Source organism: Oxyura jamaicensis, chromosome 2, assembly GCF_011077185.1.
Source record: "Oxyura jamaicensis isolate SHBP4307 breed ruddy duck chromosome 2, BPBGC_Ojam_1.0, whole genome shotgun sequence".
Classification (NCBI taxonomy): Eukaryota; Metazoa; Chordata; class Aves; order Anseriformes; family Anatidae; genus Oxyura; species Oxyura jamaicensis.
Window position 1 is genome coordinate 56,068,289 of NC_048894.1, and position 25,649 is coordinate 56,093,937.

General features: G+C 34.1%; 1 protein-coding gene across 3 annotated transcripts in view; it reads right to left on the reverse strand.

Annotated features, from left to right (window-relative positions):
- CNTNAP2 (contactin associated protein 2) overlaps positions 1–25,649 on the reverse strand; it is a 1,137,498-nt gene that overhangs the window by 646,611 nt on the left and 465,238 nt on the right. For all 3 annotated transcript variants that reach the window (XM_035319470.1, XM_035319471.1, XM_035319472.1), the window contains one exon: positions 15,749–15,896. In XM_035319470.1, coding sequence (XP_035175361.1) covers positions 15,749–15,896 — 148 coding nt within the window. The remainder of the gene's footprint in view (positions 1–15,748; positions 15,897–25,649) is intronic.

A 25,649-nucleotide genomic window follows, 5' to 3' on the forward strand; every position in this document is an offset into this window, starting at 1 on the left:
GTATTAATGAACTTCTGCAAAGCATTTCATTTCATGTAGTTTGAGACATAAGAGTTTGTTCTAAAATTGTTTTAAATCTTGAATTTACCTTTAAGACTAAACAGCTATGAATCTTTCTCTCTCTTCTTTCTTCTGTTTTGAACTTCTAGCTCTATAAGTTTGTACAGATTGCATATGGCATGTAGTAATTGTACATATGTGTCAATTGTGGCAACATTGTTAAACATTTTTAGCTTTTGATCCGTAAGCAGAAAATAAAAAAACAATAAAAAAATAAATAAATAAACCTGTCTCCTAATATGTAATTACAGATTATTTATTTTAAAAAAAAAAAGTTCTTTTTTTTTTTTTTTAATACTGTGTTTATTCTAGGGTCCTGATCTCCCCCCACAAGAATGACGTTTTAGTGTCAGAGTGGCAGATGAAAAGGTTGCACTGACCATATTCTGCCTTGAAGAAGCTTGGCAAAAATGCCTGCAAAACTTTGATTTTCTGTGTGTTGCTAAGTGTATCCTGAATACAGAAGTAGTTATCAAAATTAGTCACTACATTTTAAAGGACACAATATACTGTTGTAAAAGTTCAGCACGGCCTGAACATTTTTTCCAAAGTAGTGAATTTATTCTGCTAGAAGTGAATGGTCATAGGTTGGTTTACTGTGAAACTTACTATCACAAATTAGTGTTTTTTCTTTCTCAAGAAAGTAAAATTCTTCCTCCACCTTTCTTATTACGAAACAACAAGAATTATGATTCGCAATGTTTCTTAACATGTAGAAATGCAGAATGGAGACAAATGTCAATTTTATAGTTTTGCTTATATGTAAAAAGACTTTTGAATAAACAACATTTATAAATCCAGACTGACTGATCTTTAGAAAACTTAGTAATGATTTCTTATATATTTCAATTTAACATATGAGCAAAGTGGTTGTTAGATACAGATAATTTTAGAAGGGACATCTGAACAAAGCTGGATTACTCCTAAAAAATTAGAAAAGTTGGGAAAGGTCTATAACTTCAACATTTCAAAGACAACAGAAATTCAGGTAATTTTAATCTAGAAGTTTGTTCAAAAAAGTATAAAAAAAGTAGCAGAAAATAAGCTGAAATAAGTCTAAGCAGAAAACCAGTAAGGGCTACCAAGAGAATGAATATTACGTCTGTCAAAGAGAAGGTGTTGGGAGACCAAAAATCAATGGATCTTAAGCGAGAAATTAGAAATTGTGTTTACTTAGTGGACAAGACCATGAGGGTCTTGCATCATCATTTCCCTTTAGTACCACACCAACTACTCTGAAGAAAAATAATTCTATCCCAGATGAAGCCAGGATGTGTAAAGCCACAGAGAGTCATAGAAAAGGTCCTATTGCCCCTCCCCTACTGTCAATTTTAGCCAGTTTGGACAGCCCCTATAATGAAAGACTTTCAGCTTTCTCTATTCCACTCATCTTTTCCTTCTCCATCATATTTTTTCCTTTATTTATTTATTTATTCATTCAACTAGTCATTTATTTATTTATTTATTTTTATTCCTTTTATTTTGTTATCTTTCATTTGTTAAGAAAAATCTTCTATATAGATAATGCCATGAATTTCATTGCTAGGAATAAGGAAGCTATAAACAGAAATGTCTTCAACAACACAGTCCTGGTGTAGGTTTGCTTGGTCAACAAAGCAGTTGATAGGATCTGCTATATCTATGTATACAAGTGATGTGTCTACTTGACAAAGTAACTTATGTTGGAACCATTTTTAGCTTTATTCTGATACTCTGTTTTATTTTGATATTTTATTGAAATATTTTAATATACTGCTATTATAATTCTTTGTTTATATTATCTTTTAATAAAGCTCACTAAAAATGAAAATTGTCTTCTTTTAAAGCCGTCTCTTCTAATAGTATCTGAACAGTAATTCTAGTCCTTATTTTCCTGATAGTGAATACAGTTTACAACCAGATAATACTGACTGAATATTTAAATTATGTTTGAGTTCAGAAAACTATGTTGAGAAACAAGGCTGAAAGTATGAAAGCTGAAAGCAATAAATGGAAGTAATGAAAGAACTTTGAAACAGTGAAGATATAAAAACTTGGATAAAAGTATCTTTCATGTGAGCATTTTTAAACAGATGAATTATATGAGCTCTACTAATGAGTTGTGTCAGGAAATATATAAGTTAAAAAAAAAAAAACTATTATAATTTACTTAAGCTTATGAATTAAATATTATGTTCACTTCAAGCTATGAACTACAATTTTGATATTGTTCTCTTAAAATCAAGAGAAATTGCACCTAAATAAAAATAAGGAATTTTGTTTGCTTGTTTAAAGAAAAGATAGCATAAGTTTATAAATATTCTGTTGGTTTTCCTACTGATGAAAATTTTACATAAGCATGCTTTTACATCAGAACTCATTGATGCTTTGATTTAAAATTATCATTTTAAAAAAAAAATCAGAAAATACAAAGATAAATTGCAATAAATTCAGTTTATAAAGTGTGTGACAACTGATAATAGATTTCTTATTTTAGAGAAAGATTATTAACCATTGAAATATTCTGTTTCATTTTGTTTGCTTGTTTTTAACTAAACAATGTGGTTAAATGTTTTCAACTTTTAAGAACGGTAAAGTGACAAGTATAATAAATGGGTATGAAATGTGTAATAATTATTGACTTTTCTTGCATAGATATGCATGAAAATTTTTCAAAGTATCCAAAATTGTTAGAAAAGAATAATACTACATTTCAGCCTATTCTAATATTGTTTCAGAAGGATGCTTTTCCAAGGCTTACTGGGATTTGAACTGGACAAATATTGTCTCTTCATGTCTAGGGATTCTATTGGAAACATAGAAACTTCTACACCCAAAGAGTAATACTTTTTATCCACCTACTAACATAAATAAAACTTAACATACATGGAACAGATAGTCACGACCTCTCTAGGGGGTATGTGCTAGCCTGACTTGATAAAGTATCTTTCTACAGCAGGATGTAAGTGTTAGGCCTACTCATGTCCAGTATTTAACGTCTGCATGTGGTGGTTTTACTGTGCTAGGCAGTTGAACACCACAACCGCTCTCTCACTCCCCCTCCTCAGATGAGGAGGGGAAGAAGTAAAGGAAAGAACAACTCACAGGTTGAGATAAGGATGATTTAATTAAAGAGAGAAATATATATATATATATATATATATATTATTAAGGAATTATTATTATTAATTAAACAATTAAAGGGAAAACAACTAAAGGGAAAAAAGGGAAAGGGGAAGAGGGAGGGGGGAAGGGAATAACTAAACAAAACAAGTAAAGGCTATGTGGAAGTGCAGAGGAAAGAAATTGCTCTCTACTTCCCACAAATGAGCGATGCTTGACCACGTCCTTGAAGCAGGGCCTCAACGCACGTAGCCGGTGTTCGGGAGGAGGACAGACGTTTTCACAACGAGAGCCCACCCCTCCCCTCTTCTTCCTTTTTCCACCTTTTATTGCTGAGTGTGACATCATATGGTATGGAATATCCCTTTGGTTGCTTTAGGTCAGCTGCCCTGATGTTTCGTTCTCACTTTTTGCCCACCCCCTAGGCGGGTTAGAGAGAGTCCTGATGCTGTGCCAGCACTGCCCAGCAGCATACACAACACCGGTGTGACACCACTGCTGTTCTAGCTACAAGTGCAGAGCGCAGCACTGTATGGGCTGCTGCAGGGAAAGTTAACATCCCAGCCAGACCCAGTACACTGCATTATGACAGCAGATCAATCGCTCAAATCCCCCTACCTTATCTCTCAAAAATACAGTGCTATAAATACATACTTCATTCACCATGTCTGAAGATGTTCTAATATATATCAGCCAAACTTAGGGAAAAAAAAAAAAAAAAAAAAAAAATAGACAATGCAAAACAAAGGGTTTTCAGTGGATTTTTTCCAAATAATTGAAAGTTGTATTTGACTTGAAGTCTCACAGCTCGTCACCTGCAGCACTGTGTATTCACTTAACCTGTTTTGCTTAAAGTAGTCCTGTAATACATTTACGCTAGTATAAGAAGTAAGTCTGCTTGACCTGCTGAAAGTCCCTCACGTTTGAGGAAATTTGAAGATGCATTGTATAAAAATGGCTTGTGTTTAATAACATATTTTTGTCATTTGCAAATTGAATATGAGTCAACAGTCTGTCACGGCAGCCAAAACGGCTAGCCGTATCCTGGCCTATCATTGCTAGCCAGCTGAGGAAAGTGATTGTCCTGCTCTGCTCTGCACTGGTGAGGCCTCATCTCGAGTACTGTGTGTAGTTAGACACTACAGTACAAGAAGGACATAAAACTATCAGAGAGTGTCCAAAGAAGGACAACAAAGATGGTGAAGGGACTGGAGGGTAAGACTTACGAGGAGCAACCTAGGTCCCTTGGTTTATTCAGCCCAGAGCAGAGCAGGCTGAGGGGAGGCCTCATGGCAGCCTGCAGCTCCCTCATGAGGGGAGTGGAGGGGCAGGCAATGAGCTCTGCTCTCTGGGGTCAGTGACAGGACAGCATGGAACAGCATGGAACTCTTTAAGGGGAGGTTCAGATAGGATATTAGGTTCTTCATTAAGGGTCAGGCACTGGAACAGGCTCCCCAGGGAATCTGTCACAACACCAAGCCTGACAGAGTTCAATAAGGATTTTGACAATGCTCTCAGACATATGGTTTGATTTTTAGGTTGTTCTGTGCAAAGCGAAGAGTTAGACTTGATGATCCTTGTGGGTCCCTTCCAACTCAGAATATTCCATGATTCTATGGTTCTATAAACAGCTGGCAAACTTGGTGTGAAGCTACCAAACCTTTTAACAGGCTTGCAAAGGAAAGACTAGTAACAGGCTTCTTTCTTCCCACTTCTACCTCCAAAATTGACACCAAATTATCAAGAACCTTCAGCAGAGGTGAAGGCATAGCACAGTCTTCTTCCAGTTTACACATTGAGTGAAATACTACCACCTACCCAAGGTTTACAGAGACATACTCAATGCATGAACATTTTTTCTGTTGATTTGCTCCTAAAACCAAGGCTGTATACAATCAATACAATCATTAATTGTATTAATTGTATTAAGTCACAGCTCACCAGCAGCACAAGAGAATTCAGATGAATTTATGACCATAGATCCGCTTCAGTATGTTGAAGCCCAACAGGCTTTTCTCAGATCAAGCATTGACAACACCTTATAGCAAAGTTACTAGAAGTAAAAAAATAAAAAAATAAAAAATAAAAAATAAATTCCCCACCTTAAAGAAAATCACAGAATCACAGAATCAACTAGGTTGGAAGAGACCTCCAAGATCACCTAGTCCAACCTCTGACCTAACACTATCAAGTCCCCCACTAAACCATATCACTAAGCTCTACATCTAAACATCTTCTAAAAACCTCCAGAGATGGCAACTAAACCACTTCCCTGAAATGAACAACTACCTTCCCTGACTAGTACATGTTAATTTAAAATTTTCTTCTCTCTAATGTTCATTATCACTTAACAAAATATTTTGGATTTTCTTTTCTTTTTTACCTTAAAAGGTTTGCTTACAAGGTTTAATCCACAGTTCAGAGAAACCCAAGGCATTTACTTGCTGGTATTAGATAGATATAGATAGAGAAAAACATTAACTGCTTTACAAATTGTTTGACTTCAAGTAGTATCACTAAGCTTATGTAAGAGCTTGCTACATAAATGCTAGCTATTGCTATACCAATCATTATTATTTTAGGTAAGGAAATATTTTTTCCTATAAGGCTGCTTTTTATAGCTCCAGTTTCAGAAAGTCAGCTTCCCAAGTTCTTCAACTTATTTAAAGCTAAAATGGAAAGTAAATATTTATGTTATATGGGAAAGATAGATAGAGAGAGAGAGAGAGAGAACAATTCCACATTGAAATAATTAAAGCTCAATTACCTTATGTATCTGTAAAAAAAAATAGAGATATTGCCTTGCAAGAAATAAAGCTTTTTTTTTTTTTTTTTTTTTTTTGATAAAATTGTGGATGGCAAAATCTGATGAATACACAGAACTGAGACAGTATAAAAATGTGTTTCTTTTTCTGAATTTGGAAATTACCTACACGCTTTTTAAAATTTGTTCAGATTACTTTATTAAAGATATAATTTTAAATTAAAACATTGCTAAGCACTTTTGTGAAAAGGTGAGTTTTCTAGGTTCATATTAGTTTAGAAACCTAGTTGCTTATCTAGACTTAGTAAAGCACTTGATATAGATTTACATGTATACATTTCTGGGCCACCTGCTGTACTTTTATGTTTTCCTTAGTGAATGTAGACCTCAGAATTCAATTTGCAGTGACAAAAACCAGTTACCTCAAAATTTGAGCTTGAAGTTTTTGGTTTTGCTCATAATTGTCATTTCAGCTTATACCTTGACTGAACAATTGCCAAATCTTAGTTCCAAATTTCAAACATAATTGATACGTGTAAAAAAATGAATTTATTTAAGGATTTTTTTTCTCCATATAGTATTTATCCAATTTTACTGTGAATTTCTAAAGGATAAACCAAGTGTGTATTTCCCTTAAATTCTTAAACTTTAAAATACAGATACATTTTTCATATATACCCATTTTACTAAAGTCACAGGTACTATAAACACAGGAAAACACACAGGTTCTAATCATCTCCTGTGTGTAATGGCATTCTTAAAAAAAAAAAAAAAATCAAAACTATTGGGTTTATAAATGATTTTCTTTCACACCTACCACAATCTGCAACTAGTACAAATGAACATTTATTGAACGATCTCTGTCGATTCAATGGACAATCTATGAAGCCATCTAAAGATCCAGTTGAAGCCACATTAAAATGTAATTATAGTAAGATAATAATATGAATTATATTCAAGAGAAAAATATTCAGCATTCCATTGTTTTGCTGTGCAACATCATGGAGCCTAAACCCTTTTGTCATCTTCTAATAAAAAAAGGTTACATCTCAATAGAGGAAATATTTTACCATTTCTGCAAGACATTTGCCCTAACATTTGTGGATTAATAACTTCTTTTGACAGCCTTAGAAATGTTTATACTAACTAAAAGAACAGCAGCAAAGAAAACAATCTGAGAAAGCTTACATGATGCCTGGCACCATTGTAACTGAAGCCACTGAATCTAGGGAGTTTCTTAGTGGCTTTCTTAGTCAAGCTGAAAATTTGTTTTCTTTAATGTAATTCAGTGGTACATGAAACAGACCCAGAAGATTGTTTGACTGACTATTTTCCTACAGACTTTTAACATTTACAAGAATTGTTGGACTGGACAAACAGCAGTGGCACACCAAGGGTACCCATTCTTCATTAGTTGCACCTTGAGGAGAGGCTAGAGATAACTGTAGGTGCACCCTGTCAGAGGGCATTCACCCTGCAGTGAGAGAAGCATTAGGTAGACCTTTCTAAGCCACAAGAGATGGCATACCATGTCATTCTTATGGTGTGGAAAAAAAATGAACATTTTCCCTGTTTTAGAGGATTTAGGGAAAAATCTGCAGCACACTTGCCTAATTTCCCAAAGCTCATAAAGATGGGACTACAGCTTTAAAATATGATATCGAGTAGAAACTCAACTATATACTGCATATAATTCTGACAGCACATTGTTACTTTATAAAAACATTATTATGAAGAGTTAATTTTGGTTATTTCCCTTTAGTAATGTTGCCTTTTTAATATAGGCAGCTTTGTATCAGAGAACCCTATCATTACCTTTGACTGAGAAAAGACAAAAATTTACTAATAGCAAGACTCTACTATTTTACTTAAAAGAAAAATACAGAATGTGTCATCTTCAGCTAAACTTTAGTGAAAGAACAGAATAAATTGAATAAATCCTACAAGATACTGCATCTTTAACATATGTTTTAATCCAGACATGCAGGAAAACATGTATCAGTGAAGCCCTTAGTGCTCTAAATCAGTGGCCCATAGTCTGAAATCTGTAGGGTTTGTTTGTTTTTGTTTTGTTTTGTTTTTATGAGGAAAAAAATATTTTAAAAAAATTAAAAAAAATACACTTGATTTCTCAAGGGAATAAGTCATCATGGACAAATAGATCTATGGTGACTTAATGAAATGCAAGAAAGGTATATGCTGGGCAAAACCATTACAAGCACCTGTTCAGGCAAAAAACATTACAGGCAAAACTACTGTGATTAGACTGAAACTTTCATTTGTATTTACCTGAACATTACCTTCCTTTCTTCATTAAAAAAAGGATACTAGGACCTTACTTAATTTTTCTACTTTTCTAAATGTTTATGGATCCCAAGGATAATTTCCTTGGGAAATTTCCTTCATGTAAACTGATTACTGACAACTATGCAATACTCTTTCTGTGGGCGGGGTATGGGTAAATATTGGAAAAGCTAATAGAAAATATTAGTTTGCTCTTTTCCACAAAAGAGCCAGGCCTGACCTTAATAAACCTTATACAAAATCTGCAAGATTTTGTCATATCTAGCCTTACATTTTGTTTATACATTGCACAAAAAAAAAAAAAAAAAAAAAAAAAAAGTCATAAAAAAGCTTTTTCAAATGAACTGGCTACATACACCCTTCTAAAGGAAATATTGAATGAGTAAAAAAAAATGTTCAAGTGTAATTGAAAACTGTCTGAGAATACAATTGAACAAGTTGGTGGGGCATGTATTCATAGAAAATATACTTGTTTTTCTCTGACTTTGATTATACATTCATTGCCAGCTAACAAATGAACCTGTAAAGAACACATTGCTGTTGCAGTTCACAAAGCTGTGGTGCTTGAGAATATCTACCAGTAACCTCATTATAACTAGAAATGGAAAAATAATGGACTTTTCAGTTTGCTGCCAGTTTCAAAAAGTTGATAGGAAAAAAATATGTGCATTGTGCCAAACTAGCTAAAAGTTAAAGAATAAGAAATAAACATATATGTTAGGTTTTAAGATCTAACTTAAAAATGGTACTGGGTGCAGGCACCCAGGCAGTGGACAGAGGCTGCCGGCACACTCTGTGAGATGAGGACAGGGCTGCCCCTTGCTGGCTTCAGCAGCCTCACCATAGGGCCCGGCTGAGCCCCTTGGCCCTGGGTGGGCTCCTTGGGGAGAGCAGAGCTCAGGAAGTGCCAAAACACTGCCTGGCAGTGAGGAAAGGAGTGCGAGAAGCAGCCCTGTGAGCAGCCAGGGCAGGAGGTGCTCCAGGTGCCCAGCAGAGAGCACCCTGCAGCCCCTGGAGAGCCCAGGCTGGAGCAGGGGAGAGGTGTGAGGAAGAAGGGGCAGCACAGAGGAACCACAATGACCATATCCCTATCCCCAGACTCCCATGCCGCTCACAGGGCAGGTAGGAGTGTCAGAAATCAAGAGGTGAACTTGAGTCTCGGAGAGGGAGAATAGGGGATGTTGTTGTTATAAAGATTGCCTTTGTTTCTCAATATTGGAATATATTTTAATTGACAATAAATCAAACTAATTTTCCCCAAGGTGAGTCTGTCTTTCTTGCAATTATAGCTGATAAGTGTTTTCCGTGTTTTTTTTTTTTTTTTTTTTTTGTAACCCACAAGCTTTTTTTCCCTTGTTCCTGATTTAGCAACTGGGTGGGATAGCCAAAGTTATCCCACTACACAAAACAAAAGTGCTCTTCTTCTATTTAATACACTATTTATTTTTTGAAGAAACTATTTATTTATGTATTTAATTTTTAAAGCAGAAGCTCATGTCACATCTTTCTGAAATATTCTTTTTATGGAAACAAAAAGCAGTTAAACATTAAAGTTAATTTTCTGTTATTGTTTGTCTGTTTGCTTTGTTTTTGTAGAAAAAACAAAAATATTTCCAAGGACTTTCTGTTTCCATCTCAATCTTCTGATTTAAAAACAAACAAACAAACAAAAACAAAAACAAATAAACAAAAAAAACTTTCTATGCACTACAAAAATATTTTTTTTTTCTTATTTTTAAAACAGAAGACACAAATGTTTTAAATTTTTATTTGTACCTACTATCAAAATGGGTCTGTATTTATTACTGTTAACAACCAGAGGTAACAAATGTGCTGGGGTAGCAAAAGTCTGTTGTCACTTTCATACCAAAATAAGTGAATACGTACACAGAAACAATCACAATCAACTCTTGCTGAGGAGTGGGTAGGGGAAAGCAATCCATATTGGGAACAATTCTAAAGAAAGATGGTATAATTTATCTTCAATTTGCAGAACTCAACTGTTTAAAGACTACCATGGAACTAAGAATGTATGAGTAATAAAAAGTATCAATTTTCATGGGTAATAAAAAGTATCAATTTTCATGACTCTTAAGAAAAAAAAATCCCCTTCATGTCAAAAAGCTAGAAAATATCTTAATAATGAAGCAAGCTTTCAAGTAGACCATGTATTCAAATAAATCTTTACAAGTCTGCAAAGAAAAAGTTCAACAGTTAAGTTCCCTCACTCTCCACAGCTTAACTGTGAGTATCCAGCCATGCACCTTTAATATCAGGGAGAATATCAAGCCATGCTCGCACCTGTTGAACTGCAACAATGTTGTCTAAAAAACAAACACATAGACCTAAATATGTATACATCTACCCAGTATAAAAATACTGAAATTTAAGAGACATGGGGGGGGCCGCGGGGGAGAATGCTTAGGAGAACTCCTAACTGTCCCATCTACTGTCATAAACAAAGCTATTAAGCTCACATGGACCTCTGCTAGACAATTTTGTCAATTCTATGTTTTTACCCAAAATTAAAAGCAATTTTACTTACAATAATTTAATAAAACTGCTAAAAATCTGAGAACATGATTGCACAAAATACACAAAATATACACTTCAAAATTGTTCTTCCTATCTATTAATTAATATTTTTAAGTAGTTGCACCACTTAGATGGTCAAAGAAGTCTGTCTGGACAATTTAGTTGCATTTTTATTATGAGTAATAAAATATCATGAGAGGAGGTAGGGAATTGTTTACATGGATTTGGGGACCAAATCAGTATCCTCACCACTTAGGTGAATATTCACATAGGCACGAAATGTATACACATATGGAAATATATTTTATAGAGCATAGGGTGTTGCAATAGCAATCATGTCACTTCAGTAGACTTTTCTTCATGTGTTATAGTGTTTTATTTTGTTTTGTTTTTAAATGCTATGCTGATGAAACAAAATGTCCAGTGTTTGCTATTGAATCTGGCCAAGTGAAAATTGATCATATTCCACACAAGTGACATAACAGTGGCTTTCTTACCTGCTTTAAATATTCCCTTTGATGTGTAGATGCAATAGATAATTCTGAAGAGGATGGAGCTCTTTTTAGGTATGTAGGGAAACCACATGAGAGAATAAAGGAGACATGGGTAGTTGGAAGCAACAGCATGAAACCAAGGAAAGGAGATTTCAAGTATCACAGAAAATTTCCTAACAATGAGTACAGCTGAATGTGAAATTAACTGCCAAGGGAAAGAAATGGCTTAGGTCACTGCAGACAGATAGGATTAACTAGTCCAAGATCTATTCAACCCATAATTTTTAGCACTTCAGTACTCCCAAATCAATTCTTGCAAATGTTTATTTGAACCCCTCATGGCTTAAACCTCAACAGCATCTCCTAACCTTATTTTTGCTCTTGTAAATTGTTACACGACCAAGGTTTTTTTTTCACTGTACTATCTGGACAGTGTTTTCAATACAAAACCATTATTTCATAAACCTCTATGGTCTGTGCTTGTTATTTTTCATTTTCCTTCTTTTCCCTCACTCCCTAAAAAAAAATCAGTCATCCAGCATAAAAATGAAACAGTAACATTTGTCATAGCACACTACAAGTAGCATAGTTAACTATGAACAGAAATGAACAGATTTGCTAACAGAGCTCAAATGACATTTGTTCACTTTCACTGCTTCATAAGTATTAGCAAACAGATCTGGTCAATGAATGGAAAAAGCTCAGTTTGCAAACATTCATAGAGCTTTATTGTTCCTGCTTTCTATTTGCCTTACGTATATTATTTGCATGATTTTCTGCTGTCTCCAAGTGACTTTTTTCAAGTACATCCTACACCTCAGACACGAACCATTTGGAATTTGCAAATTCTTATTATCAGATCTACAACTTTGTCTAAAAGATTCAGGCAAGGAGTTTAGATGCTGAAAATCTACAACAGAGCTATATCAAAAAAGCCCAAGAACAAAGATATCAGTGAGTCCACTCCACCCATACCATAGGATTTCAGCACCCAGAAGGTTATGAGGATAAGGTTAAAAAGTGCAGCCAAAGATTATGCAATGCAATTTCCATTTTGTAAGCATTCATCTGTTACAGGATGGAGATTAAAGGAACTATTCATTAGATCTTTTAATTCTTCATTGCCATCAATGATCTTGCAGGAGCTTACTATATTCAAAATTGTTAGTAAAATGTACTATATTATAGTTTCCAGAGCCTCCAGATGCCATGAATTTTCAGTTTGTCAGCATTCATATACTGGACATGATGGAAGATATATGCCACATCCTTTTGCTCTCTGTCTCCAAAAGAGCATGAATGAAAATCTGCCACCAGTTTTGCCTTAACTGGTTGGATACTTTGTCTTTGGTTATATTGCTTTCTTCCCTATAATTTGTGTTTTGAAAAATTATGTCACTGCAAGCATAAAAACTCTTTTCCCCTTTTGAGTGTCTTAAGTAGCTTCTTTTAAAATGAAACCTAAAACTGCCATTGACTAAAATATGCTTTTATGTCATATAATAATTTGTTTGCTATTGTTTTCCAAGCTTGTTTTTCTCATGCAATTCTTCCATTAACATAGCCAATAAGCAAGTTATTTACTCACTATTTTTAATTATCATTTTTATTATTATTAATTAGGTATAGTCAGTTTTTCCCTATGGAGAATTTAATTATTATTATTATTTTTTAAAAAAATTCGATATCATCATTTAGTCACAGAGATAAATGTAAAGTTCATTCTGAATATTGTTGTAGAGGGAGACTCATGCTTTATTCTAATCATAAGACTAAAAACTTTGCCAAAGGACACATCTGCATGGAACAATGGAGTTTTTACACAGTTGTCTCCAAATGATGCATTTGAAGACAGATCTGGAACTCTCACACATTGCTACATTGTTCTGATAGTCATAGCAAGGTGCTGCCTTCCTCTCTTTTATTACAGTGAGGTTTAGTTTTTCTTTCCAACTGCTCTGCTATCTACTGATACTGAATTTCAGGGACATCCTAACTGATACCTGCATCTAAAATCTATACAACATTCTAGGAGAGCTTTTTGAAACAAAAGTCCCTAAAAAATATATAATGTAAAATATTAATATTATTAATAAATATACATATAAATCACTGATAATGCCAGCAGACTAACACTACTCTCTGAGCAAAACTACAAAGTTATGTTTGGCTACCTCAGTTCAACTGTGAATGCACATTTTATCAATATTTTTGTAGTCCCACACATGTTTCCTTGGCAGAAGATTTTATTCTCCTCCAGAAATATACAGTCTGTCAACCAAGCAACTTTTCATCAAATGACTGAAATCATTTTGTCAACAAGTTATGTTTTGCTCTTTCTCACATTTACTTTAAGCCTCTAAAAGCATCTTGTTATGTATGTACAACACTTCATCTATCCATTTAATAAAAAAAATACTTTTACCTGTAAAAATTTCAGCATAAGATCATGAGTTTGTTTTATTCCACTATTTAAAGGCATTTTTTTCTGCTAAAAAGTGTCATATTTCAAAACAAACTAAATGTTGGTTTCTTGCATTAAATACCTGAATTTGTATTTGAAGTAGATACAAGTAAATATTCATCATACTGCAAAAATTAACTATGCTGCAGTGTTGGCTCTGCTTAAAAGAGCCTGTAAAACATTTTAGCAATGTGATAATAAACATTTGTTTATTAGGAGCCATGCAAACAGTGCTACCTAAAACTTCAGAAGCTTAGTTTCTTTTTGAGTAAGAAACATAAGAATAACCTATGGTTCTGCAGATAACAAATACACTGTTTGTTTTTATATATAGATATGTATATAAATATATCTAATATCCATGAGGGCCCTCAGCACAGTGCTACAAACACCACAAGTTTGATTTGATTTCTCAGCTATTGCTCAGAAGTTGTTTGAAGTTTCATATATTAAGAAAAAAAAAAAAAAAAAAAAAAAAAAAAAAGAGGGGGGTTTAAAATCATTGCAAGGAAATAGGAAAAATAATATCAGAACTCTATTCTTTATGGTTCTCATTGGTGTTTAATGAAAGAATATAGCCTTTAGATTATCTATCCAAATCAAATCACCAACTGTGAAAGGGAAACAAGCTGCTGTAAGGAATCGGGGGAGCTGTTGTTTGATATTAGTAAATTTAGAGAAGCCTTAGGCCACAGTATGAGCTCCCCGTAAGCTCCCCGTAACCTGAAACTGGCATGTAGTGGTGATTAATAACAGAGAGAAGCACTGTGGGGGAGCTTGAGTGGTGCTGATGGCAAAGGGAAGATGTGCTGACCAGGGAGGTTGCCAGATGAGAGCCTGCCCCAACAGATAACAGAGAACAGCCTGCCTCACAACAAAGAACCTCCAATCTGAAGGAATGTAACTTGTATGTGTCAAGAACTGATTGGACTGTAGCGGGTGAAATGAAGATTTTATGGGTATAAGAACCCAAGGAAAGTTTTGGGCCGGGTCTCTCCTTGGAGGAATGCAGCTCGAGCTGATATGTGGGCACCATTAAATTTTGCTGCTTTAAATAAAAGTTCACTCCAGATGCCTGGGAATACTCTCTCTGCTTGGGGAAAAACAGGATCTCCTAACAGACTGAAATCACAAAGCATTTTGCTAGTTAATTAGCACAATTGCTAGTTAGGATGGCAAAGGTCTCCAATATGTCTTAAATCACCCAGTGAAGACAATGCATAAGACTTAAAGAGGGGTGCTCCTTAACTTATTCTAACACCCGTTTGTGTGGTTCATTTATTTATTTATTTATTTAAAACACAAATCTCAAATATCTCCTTCCAGCTAAAATGCCTACTAGCAGGATACTGCATTAAAATTAAATACAAATAGGACATCAGACACTTACATTTTTGCAAGCCAGTAGACTTTCTTTGGGTACCGGCAGGATCAAATTGTAGGAATGGCATTTAGAAACTACTCTTGCTTCTCTTAAAACATAATCAGTTTTGCTCTTAACCATTTGTACCATTCATCATTTGGAATTCAAAGGAAATTCTAAAGTCATATACAAATACCAGTGGAAAAGCAGCTGAAAAACATGTCATATATTTAGACAATCTGAGATACTTTGATAGAATTCTTATTTGCTTTATTTTTATCTTTAGCACCAGGCAATGAATTATGTCTTGTTTCCCAGCTGTTCCCCTTAAGACCCAATATGATATCTGTCTGAACATTGTCATTTCCTCAGCTGGACTGTTCAAGGTTATATAATAGTAAGTCTTCTTCAAAACAACAAATAGCCATGAAAGGAGTGACTTCAGAGAACTATCAAAAATTCCAGTATTGAATCTCCCACAAAAGAAATAACAGGCAACTCAGAGTTAAGGTTACAATGCTCAGTTAAGTACTAGGCAATATAATTAGTACTTGAGATTCAGATTTAATCTGAGATCCAAAGACAGTTTCTACTTAGAATTAAAAAAAAAAAAAAAAAAAAAAAAAAAAAGATGATCAAAGGATGATCATAGAAAAACTTACAATAGGAGCAGCCATAGACCTCAATTCTCAGCCCAATTTGGCCTTCTCCATTCCAGTCCAAAGGAACTACACGTACATAGCGAGCGATAACTGGATGTTGTAAATCATGTCGAACCACACTATCGGAGTTTGTATTTCCAGGAAATGCCTAAGGGAAAGAAGAAGAAAATTGTTGTATTAAATCTATCTCACATGCTGTAGAGATTCTGTTATGAAGAAAAGCATAGGCAGTAAACTCCTCTGAGTGTCTAGGTAACACTTAAATTTAGTTTAAATGTTTTCTGAGATAGTGACCAAATGAATAGTGGATTTAAAAAGTATAAGTGTTTAGAACAATACCAAAACAGCAGCACTGGGACCTCCTGTCCTCTTTCTGCACAACAGATATGCTGAACTCACCTAACAGCTGCTGCTAGGTAAGAAATTATTCCATTCTGCATCACTGATCTGTTACTCAGCTATTACTGTGTTAATAAAAGCGTCCAACTCAGAGCGATTGTTCTGCAGAAGATATCCATCTCCTAACAATTAGATTACACACACCAGTCATCTTCCTGTAAATAGAAACACTGACATAACCCATTTCCTACAAGAGATATGGAACCCTTCAATTCTCAAATTTCCAAGAATACAAAAATCTTTCTTTGTTTTTTTGATGTACTAACCACTGGAAAATGAGCGTCCAGTTTCCCTCCTAACCATAGCTGTCACCCACAGGCAAGTCTGTCTCTGGTTTGTAATACCTTGTAAGTCAGTAAAGGACAGTTCTCAAGTGTGTTTTTAAAATGACTGAAATAAATATTTAGTGCTTGTTTTGTAGTTTTCTACCTCTGGCTAAAAGTTTTCATAGCATCCAGCTTAAAAGTAAACAATGCCTACCAATTAAAATGATAGTGGGGTTTTTGTCATTGTTTTTTTGTCTTGTCAGTTTATGCACAATCCATTAATTCACTGATGGTAGATGTTAAAGATTACTATTCACTTATTCTCAACATTTTCAAAGGACCCTTCACACCCCTTCATAAGTAATTTTCAGAAGAAATAAGGAACCTGAGGCAGTGAACAGGGTAGTCATAAACAGAGAAAAGGTGACCTTTACCATCTTAATACATCCATATAAAATCCTGTAATATATTCCAATGCTAGAACTAAAAACAAATTAAGAAACAGCTGGGTGGTAAGGAATACTAATACTATCAATGATGTGGACTAGAGTATTGAGTGCACCCTTAGCACATTTGCAGACAACATCAAGTTCTGCACAAGTGTCAACATGCTTGAGGGTAGGAAAGCTCTGCAGAATGGGTCTGGATAGGCTGTACCAATGGGGCCAACTGTATGATGTTCAACAAGGCTAAATGCCAGGTCTTGCACTTGAGTCACAACAACCCCATGCAACTCTATAGGCTGCAGGAAGAACAGCTGGAAATCTGCCAGATGGAAAGGGACCTGGGGATACTGGCTTATAGCCAGCTGTGTATGAACCAGCAGTGTGCTCAGGTGGCCAAGAAGGCCAACAGCATCCTTGCTTGTATCAGGAACAGTGCAACCAGCAGGACCAGGGAGGTGATCATCCATCCCCCTGTACTTTGCTCTGGTGAAGCTACACCTCGAGTACAGTTTTGGGCCCCTCACAACAAGGACATAGGGGCCCTGGATCATGTCCAAAGAAGGGCTATGAAACTGGTGAAATGTCTAGAGAACAAGCCTTCTGAGGAGCAACTGAAGGAGCTGGGGCTGGTTAACCTGGAGAAAAGGAGGCTCAGGGGAAACCTTTTTAACTCAAGTATTGGAACAGGTTGCCCAGGGAAGTAGTTGAGTCACGATCCCTGGAGGTCTTCAAATAACGTATAGATGTAGAGAGATTAGGGATATGGTTTAACAGTGGATTTAGTAGTGCTAAGTTAAATGCTGGACTAAATGATCTTAGAGATCTTTTCCAAACTAAATGATTCTATGATCTGTGCTTTACCAATCCTTTGTCAGAAAGACTTATAGTGCAAACCAGCAGGTGTTTGACATTTTGAAGGTTCCTTTTGGTCTACAATCCAGTAACATCTGCTGAATGTATAAACACCATCAACAGAGAATGGGGGTACTCTGTCATCAGTTTCCTGGATAATTAACATGTATTTAATTTAGTCTCCAGCAGAACAATATCCTTTAAATACAGCCTTCATTTAGATAAATGCAGTACACTAATACATGCTCTGTGGATAATGCAAACATCAGGCCCAAATCCATCATTGCAAGGCTGCAAAATCAATTTACAGGAGCTTGTGAATTACTTACTATTGCTGTATTTTTTTTTCCTACTGAGATTTGTACACAGGCTCAGAAATTCAGGTTTTCATTAAAAATTGAATTTATACAATTTGCAAAGCCAAGGTTACAAACAGTTTAATAAGATTTAAAAGCATAATGCAGATATTGGAGATTATATATATGGAGATTATATATATATATATATATATATACATATATATATATATTAAATGGGGAGTGAGTATCTGACTAAAAAAGTCAGAACTGCACGATAAGAACCCTCCTTTACAAAATCACTTTTCAGGAAAAGCTGGAAACACCTGTATAAACTAAACAAAATATCCAGCTTATTAAATTCATAAACTCACTGAAGTATTATTGCCAGAAGTGTTCTCCTCATTGGTAAAGGAGTTTTTCTTTAAACCAGGCTGGGAAAATGACCAACATGCATCATGTGTCTGTAAAACAGGTAGCACTGTCTCATCAGTCCAGTTCTGAAATCCTCTTTTCTACAAGCACTTCTGTTCTAATATTGGATACCAAATTCTTTAAGCTGTTTTATGCTTTAAACTTACATTGCAACAAAAAGATCAAGAGTGTTTTAAGTCACAAACACTTTTCTTGAAAGACAGAACTCCACAGGACAGTAAAGTATTGAGAATGAAGAAAGGTAAGAAAATGTGCCCACAATTTCTTTCCAAATAATAAGTTTGAGCATATGTTGAATGGAGTTTTCAAAAGTACTCAGTAAGTTTCATAACTACCTTCCTTAAGACCACAATTTGATTAGTTCCCTGTATTTTTCAAAAGTTGCTAGAGCAAGTTTATAGGAATAGATAATACATTGTAATGTGCCAGATAATTGCATTGAAAAAATAGATAAGCTTTTGGTACAGGAACTATCTTCAGCAGAAGCATCAGCAATTAAAGCTGTATGACCTTTGAAATTCACTTTATCAATATTTTTCAGCCAAACTACTATACATATAGATACACTACACTTATATACACTATACATTAAGTATAATATTTTTGCATTATAGACAAAACAATAAAAGCAACAACAACAAACAGAGAATCCAAGTATTTTTATTTTTTATTTTTTAAATGACATTTGGAAAAAAAAAAAAAAGTTAGGGAAAATTAAGATTCAGATTCAATTTTAATTCCTATGCTTACACCATAATAATACTCCAGTCAGTAATTATAAATGCCACAGCTAAATTATAAATTAAAAATAAAATGTCAGTAACATCCAGCTCAAGAATAAAATTAAGTAAAACTGACAAAAATGTGTTTAGTTTTCTGTAAAAGGACAGACTTGCAATATCATTCAGTACTTTATGGATACAAGAAGTACATCACAAAATCTTATTTTGATGACCTTTTACAACAAAAGATTAAAAAGGAATTCTCATAATTGAAAAATTATCTCTGAAATAAGAAGGCTCAAGACTGAATGAAAATAAATGTTATTAAGTTTAAAAATAAACAAAAAACTCTTTAACCAAACATGACTTAATTCAGGTAAAGAATTTTCCATCAAAATTAACTATTTATGCAAAGTCAAGTATTAAAATTGCTTCAATGAATGCCCTTTCTAGGGTGATGTAAATGTGTGGCAAAGAATAGCATAGTAGAATGACATTTCTTGTCCAGTTAAAAGAGAAAGAAGAACTGTGGTTGTTGTTGTTGTTTGTTTTTGTTTTGTGTTTGTTTTCATTACTTTAATTATATACTTCTTATAATATTTCTTGCATTTTATGTTTTGTCACTGGTATTTTAAGCATAGGAAATAATGGGAATAATTTATGGGTCTGACCTTATTAAACAAAAAAATGGAAGAAAAAAAACTAGGCTTTTAGCTTTATTTTGAAACAATAGTGAAAACAGTACAAGTCTATATTCCATGGTATTACATCTATACATCTCTTGTAATGAGATTTTTTTTTTTTTTAATGGCAAAACACATTAATAAAAACACATTATTATGAAATATGGAAATGTCCATAGACAGATAGAAAGTATCTGTGGAAAACAAAACTGTATTTTCTTCGAGGTGAGTTAAGCATTGAATGGGCTAAGCCTTAAATGTTCTGTTTTTTAAAAATCCCCAGTATCCCAAACCAAATACTGTTCCACGACACAGGAACGATAACAGACTTGACAACCTTACAGCTTTAGTTATGGCTGTCAGCCCTTTGCCTGCAACAAACAAACAAACAAACAAAAAATGCAGCTAGTTCAAATCCATAGACCTTGGAATCCACAGACCTTGGAGACCTCACATTACATACTGGTTCAGCACAAGCTGGCTAGCTGACTGCAATTAGTAGATTCCAGGGGAACCAACAAAGCATTCAGTCTCACTACATCAGCATTTTCTTGTAAAAAACATATCTTCATTAGAAAATTGAGTCAAGTACCTCACTGCTGCTCAAACACTTCTTTGCTAGATATCTGAAAATCCAGCCCAAATCATGACAAACTGAAGGGAACCAAACCATACCAACTACCCAAACAGACAAAACACAACCAAGAGTAAAAGGACTGGATAAAAGAAAATGTTATGAGATTAACCTCAAGAAGGTAAGAAAAAGAGGAAAAAAACAAAGCTGGAAAACAAACAAACAAACAAACAAAACTAGTTGCATAAGGAAATAAAAACATCAAATAAACTGAAAAAAAAAAAAAAAAAACGTCAAAAAGCAACAAATTCAGGTTTGGTTAATTCAGCTCAGTTTTGAGCATTACTTTATTTTCATGTCCTAGCAAGGTCTGGAGTAAGATAAGAATACCAATAGGAGTCATATATTTTACTTAAAGAAAGAGTTCTTAATTCTCTCTATTGAACAGAGCAATCTTTCCCTAATAAATAAATAAATCACATGAAAAACAAAAAGAACAAAATTTCTATAACATTCCTCATAACCATCTCACACAGCGATGCATAGTAATAGAAAAACAGTATATGAAAGCAGTTAAAAGGTGTAACATATTTTCCTTATTTCAAAATACGAAAACTCAAAAGATAATTTCAACAAGTGCTGAATCTCAGTTTTGAGACTTGCTTATGAATTGACCAGAGTTCCTAAGAACTCAGGGTTAATAACATATGGATATTAACAACATATGGATAAACTGAACAATCTAATGCTTCTGATGGTATTCTATGCAAATATGAACTTGACTCTACTGTTAGTAACGTTTACAAACTCTCAGTTTCACCACAGTTGCCTATACCCTTCTGTCAGCCACTTATTTCAGATAAGCAAATCACCCACATTACATAATACTGCCAATTCCTGAGAAACTATTCATATATCAAAAGTTAGGACCCAGTTGAATACAGGTCTTAAATTCATATATAAGGACTGGAATGATAATACTGATGAGAGAAAGCAAAAAAAAATAATAGCTTAATAAATCAAGAAAAGTATCTGAGACACTTCTACTTTCATTGCATCAGATAAAGAGCATTAAAATCCAATGTAAATAATCACTGCATAAATGATCACTGCATTTATATCAATCTCCTATTTAAACTTACATAAAGAAATAATTATTTGCTTTGTGTCTTTAAAATGGTTTATTAGTAACACAGCTCCTAGGCAATCTTGTACTGAAAATGTGTATGGGCATCTATGTGTTTTTCTGTGTGTCAGTCTTTCAACTTTGGAACTTATTAAGTCAATTTAAATCACATTTTATGAAAAGGACATCTAAATATTTCATGTTTTTGTAAGGTTTTTAAAAAAGAATAGGTGGTCATTCAGATGAAATATGCATCTTATTTGCATCTAGTAACAAACTTCTGATATACTGAATGCAGCTCGTTTCTATGCCCCAAATACTTCCAAGCAATTTTGAAACAGAACCATAATTTTGGTCACATTGCTCCATTATATTCTCTACTGATTCCCTGGGGTGTTTCCTTCAGGCCCAAATTCTGTCATTATATACTAAAAACATATTATAACCATGTATGTATCAGATGTATAATGTCATTTTAACCAATGCATTGAAACAATAATGCTGAATGCTGTTTTTTGTTGACTTTTAGCTTTTCACATATTAAACTAAAATCACGATTCATCAACATTACCTTTGTAACACAAAATGCTAACATCTTATAAATTTCTTAACCTTTGCTACTCTTTAAAATAACTTGATCTAATTTACAGGAATATTTATTTTGTATTACTTCAACAGAAACCAGAGAGAAATCTGACTTCTGTTGACAGATGGCTCCTAGAAATACCAGTTTTGTACACCGATTCATAGAGGAAAAGGTTTTAAAACTTGAAGACAGATTTGGAGGAATAGTACAGCAAAGTGTGATACCTTGGATACAAATTTCATGTTCAAATTTATCACCAAGCTTTAACCATGTGTATTGATGCTTGTAGTTTTCTTAAGAAAATCAAGACAACAAAAACAACAGCCACACAAAAATTACTACTGTTTCCAGATGATTAATATTAACTGGATGCAAGTAAAACACTTGCTCTTTTCTCCTCCAGCAGTACTGTAGGGCATTATTTTTGTTTAATTTAGTTGGAGTAATGAAGCATAAAGCTAGCATTCAAAACAAAGAACTACCTCTCCACCTTCCTCATACACTCTAAGCCCAAGAATGAGTTGCTTTTGTATTCCTTCTATGTAATAATTGTTCATACTTTTTATGTGCATTTGTACATTTTGCTAAGGGAACTGACTGCTTTCAGGTACAAAACAGCAATCGTTGATTAACTTTACATAACAATTATTTGAAGTAGGATATCTGAAAATGCACCTGTGCATAGATTGTTTGTTTGTTCTGCCACAAACACCTCTCTCCCACTAAACTTTAGACTCAAGAAAGAGGACACCAAAATGTATGGATATTGTTAAGTTTTACTTTAGGGGGGCATCACAGGTGGCAGCGCAACAAAGGTAGCAACAGACTCATGCTTCTCCAGATCCTGACACTGAACATAATATTTCAGAGATCTGCAAGATATCTCACCAGCAAATATCTAAATATCTGATGCCCTTCTGGTGTGGATATCAAATATAACAGATGACAGACATCTACAACTTTTTTTTTTTTTTTTTTTTTTTTTTTTCCCCCCCCACAAAATTATCAGGTACTTTTCAGAGATGCATAATGAACAAAAGATTTCATCCTCTGTGCTGAATCATGCAGATTTTGTCAGGATGACACCAAATGATGAAAACTATCTCTCTTTTTTAAACCTAAAATATACACCAAATATATTAAAATAACATTAGGGTTGTGAAGTCAACACTGAAAGATTAGAAGTAATTTTTCCTGCAGAGACTTAATGAATTTCTGAATAACAGTATGACATTAATTTATTTCCATAATCACAAGCTATTTATTCCCTAGAGTTTCATACAATATTGAAAAGATCATTATGATTATCAATCCTACTATCCTAAACAACTGAGGCTGCCGTACCTTGAGGTTTTTGTTGTTGTTGTTGTTTGTTTTTCATTTTGAACCAGATCTATATTCAACAACAAAAATGGATAAATTTGATTTGGAAGTATTTGTTGATGAAGACTTATCCTTTGGTAATTTGTTCCCAGGATTTATGTTCCAGTATTTACAGCTAGATTGAATTAGTGAAAATACAACATTTCAGTCTTCAAATAATATTACATCTTTGCTGTCATGATCAACTGATCGCATCATTAGTAACACTTTTTCTTAACACAATGGGGTAGTCTTTAATGTAGTTAACTTGCTCTTAGTTTTAAATAAACTAAAATTTAAATGCTCAGACAATTCAGGTCAGACAGTAGACCCACTCCAGGAATAACTTGGAATTTCATAAAGAGTAAAATTGATACATTTAAAATAGTTCCTTTATTTACACAATGAACTGAAACTTGTATAGTGTCCAAGCACGTGGGCAACATGTGTATCTCATAGTATCTCATAGTGTCCACCATGTATCTGTGGACAAATGAGAAAGGACAGCCTTCCACAAAGGTAATATAGAGACAATCTTGTGCCCAATAGCACAGGAACTGCATTCTCTTTGTGACTGTACCTGAGCTCCCATAGGATGCTAGGCAAGTAAGTTGCAAAAAAATTTCTGTGGCACTTAATGCAGTTTCCTGGGCACCAAAATGATTAAGTAATTTTTCCTTAATCTTTCAGCATCTCAGTTGAACATATGAAATACAGAGTAAAAATACATTCATTTTATAAAGTTGTAAAAAATAAAATAATCCTTATTAAGCACTTAGTCAAGTATTCACATGGATTTCTAAATTAGAAACCTAAGCTTTTGAGGTCAGTGAAGCAAAGTGGAAGATTTAGCGAGAACTAAATTAAAACTTTGCTACTCTTCACTAGCTACATAGTAAAACATGAATTTTCCTGCTTGTAATATAAATGTATTCTACAAAATGGAGATCAACCTAATTCTGAAAGTTAACAAGTGACTGCTCGACATTAAAAGAAAAAGAATACAGAAGCAAGTCTGAAATAGTTATAGACAAATAATAAAAACTGCTTATCTCCAAGGGAGTTATGGAGTTAATAGACAAAAGTTAGATTTGCTACATCTCCTTTCTCCTGCTCTAGAATGAAGGAAACAGGAAAAATGTTTTTATGAACACAATTGCAATCATTATTGGAATCATCACACCAACAGGTCTCTGATCACTGACTGCTGGGCTATAAAGCTCAATAACAACAGGAGCTCTAGAAGGACAAGCAGAGTATGATCCCTGGTTTTCTTTCCTCTCTGGTACTGATGTACTTGGCTATTGTCACACACTTGTATACTTTCTAAATAGCTTTTAAATAATTTTCAGAACTGCATGTATTCTTTGTACACCAGTCTGGTCTCAAAGTTTTTTGTGTCTTCTAACTCCACTAATCTACTGGTTTATTCTCATGAAACTTTGCAGCCCAAGAATTTGATGCTGTTACTAGCAAGCACACTTCTGAGGGTCAAGTGAAATGTGAGTAATGCCATTCCATACCTCTTCAACTTAGTGAATCTAATTCTGAGATTCTGAAAAAAGCATAAAGGCAAAAGTTATTTTAAACACTGTGAAGAATCTGCTATAGTCAGTAGGAACATGGCAAGTAAATAAGGACTGAAAACTTAATTAGTTACATATTAATATAAACATTTTTCCCATCCCTTAATAGAAAATCTTCAACGTATAACTGTAAATCAAAAATTCCATGCTTGCTCTTTTCATAGTCTTTCATTTCTGATGGGGAAAACAAGATGGTCAAATTTTAAGCTAAATAGTTCTCAGTTATGAGTTTTTTTTTGTTGTTGTTGTTGTTGTTTTTTACCTCTATATGAAATCACAGAAATGTCCAAGACTGCTTTTCAGATCATTGGAATTCTGCCTAGACTATCAGTGTGCAAGAAACAATCTTTAACTAAAACATGTGCCTACGTGAAATAGTTTCTTATAGGAATACAATTGCAAGTCAAGCTAAAGAAAAAAATTGAGAAGAAAGTCCTGGTTATTGTTTATTAATTGCTTAAACTTGGAAGTTAATATTGCATACTGAGATAAATTAAAGAACAAGACAATAACATATTTCACAATTATACTTTCAGGTTCCATTTAATGCTAGGATTACAGTAAATTG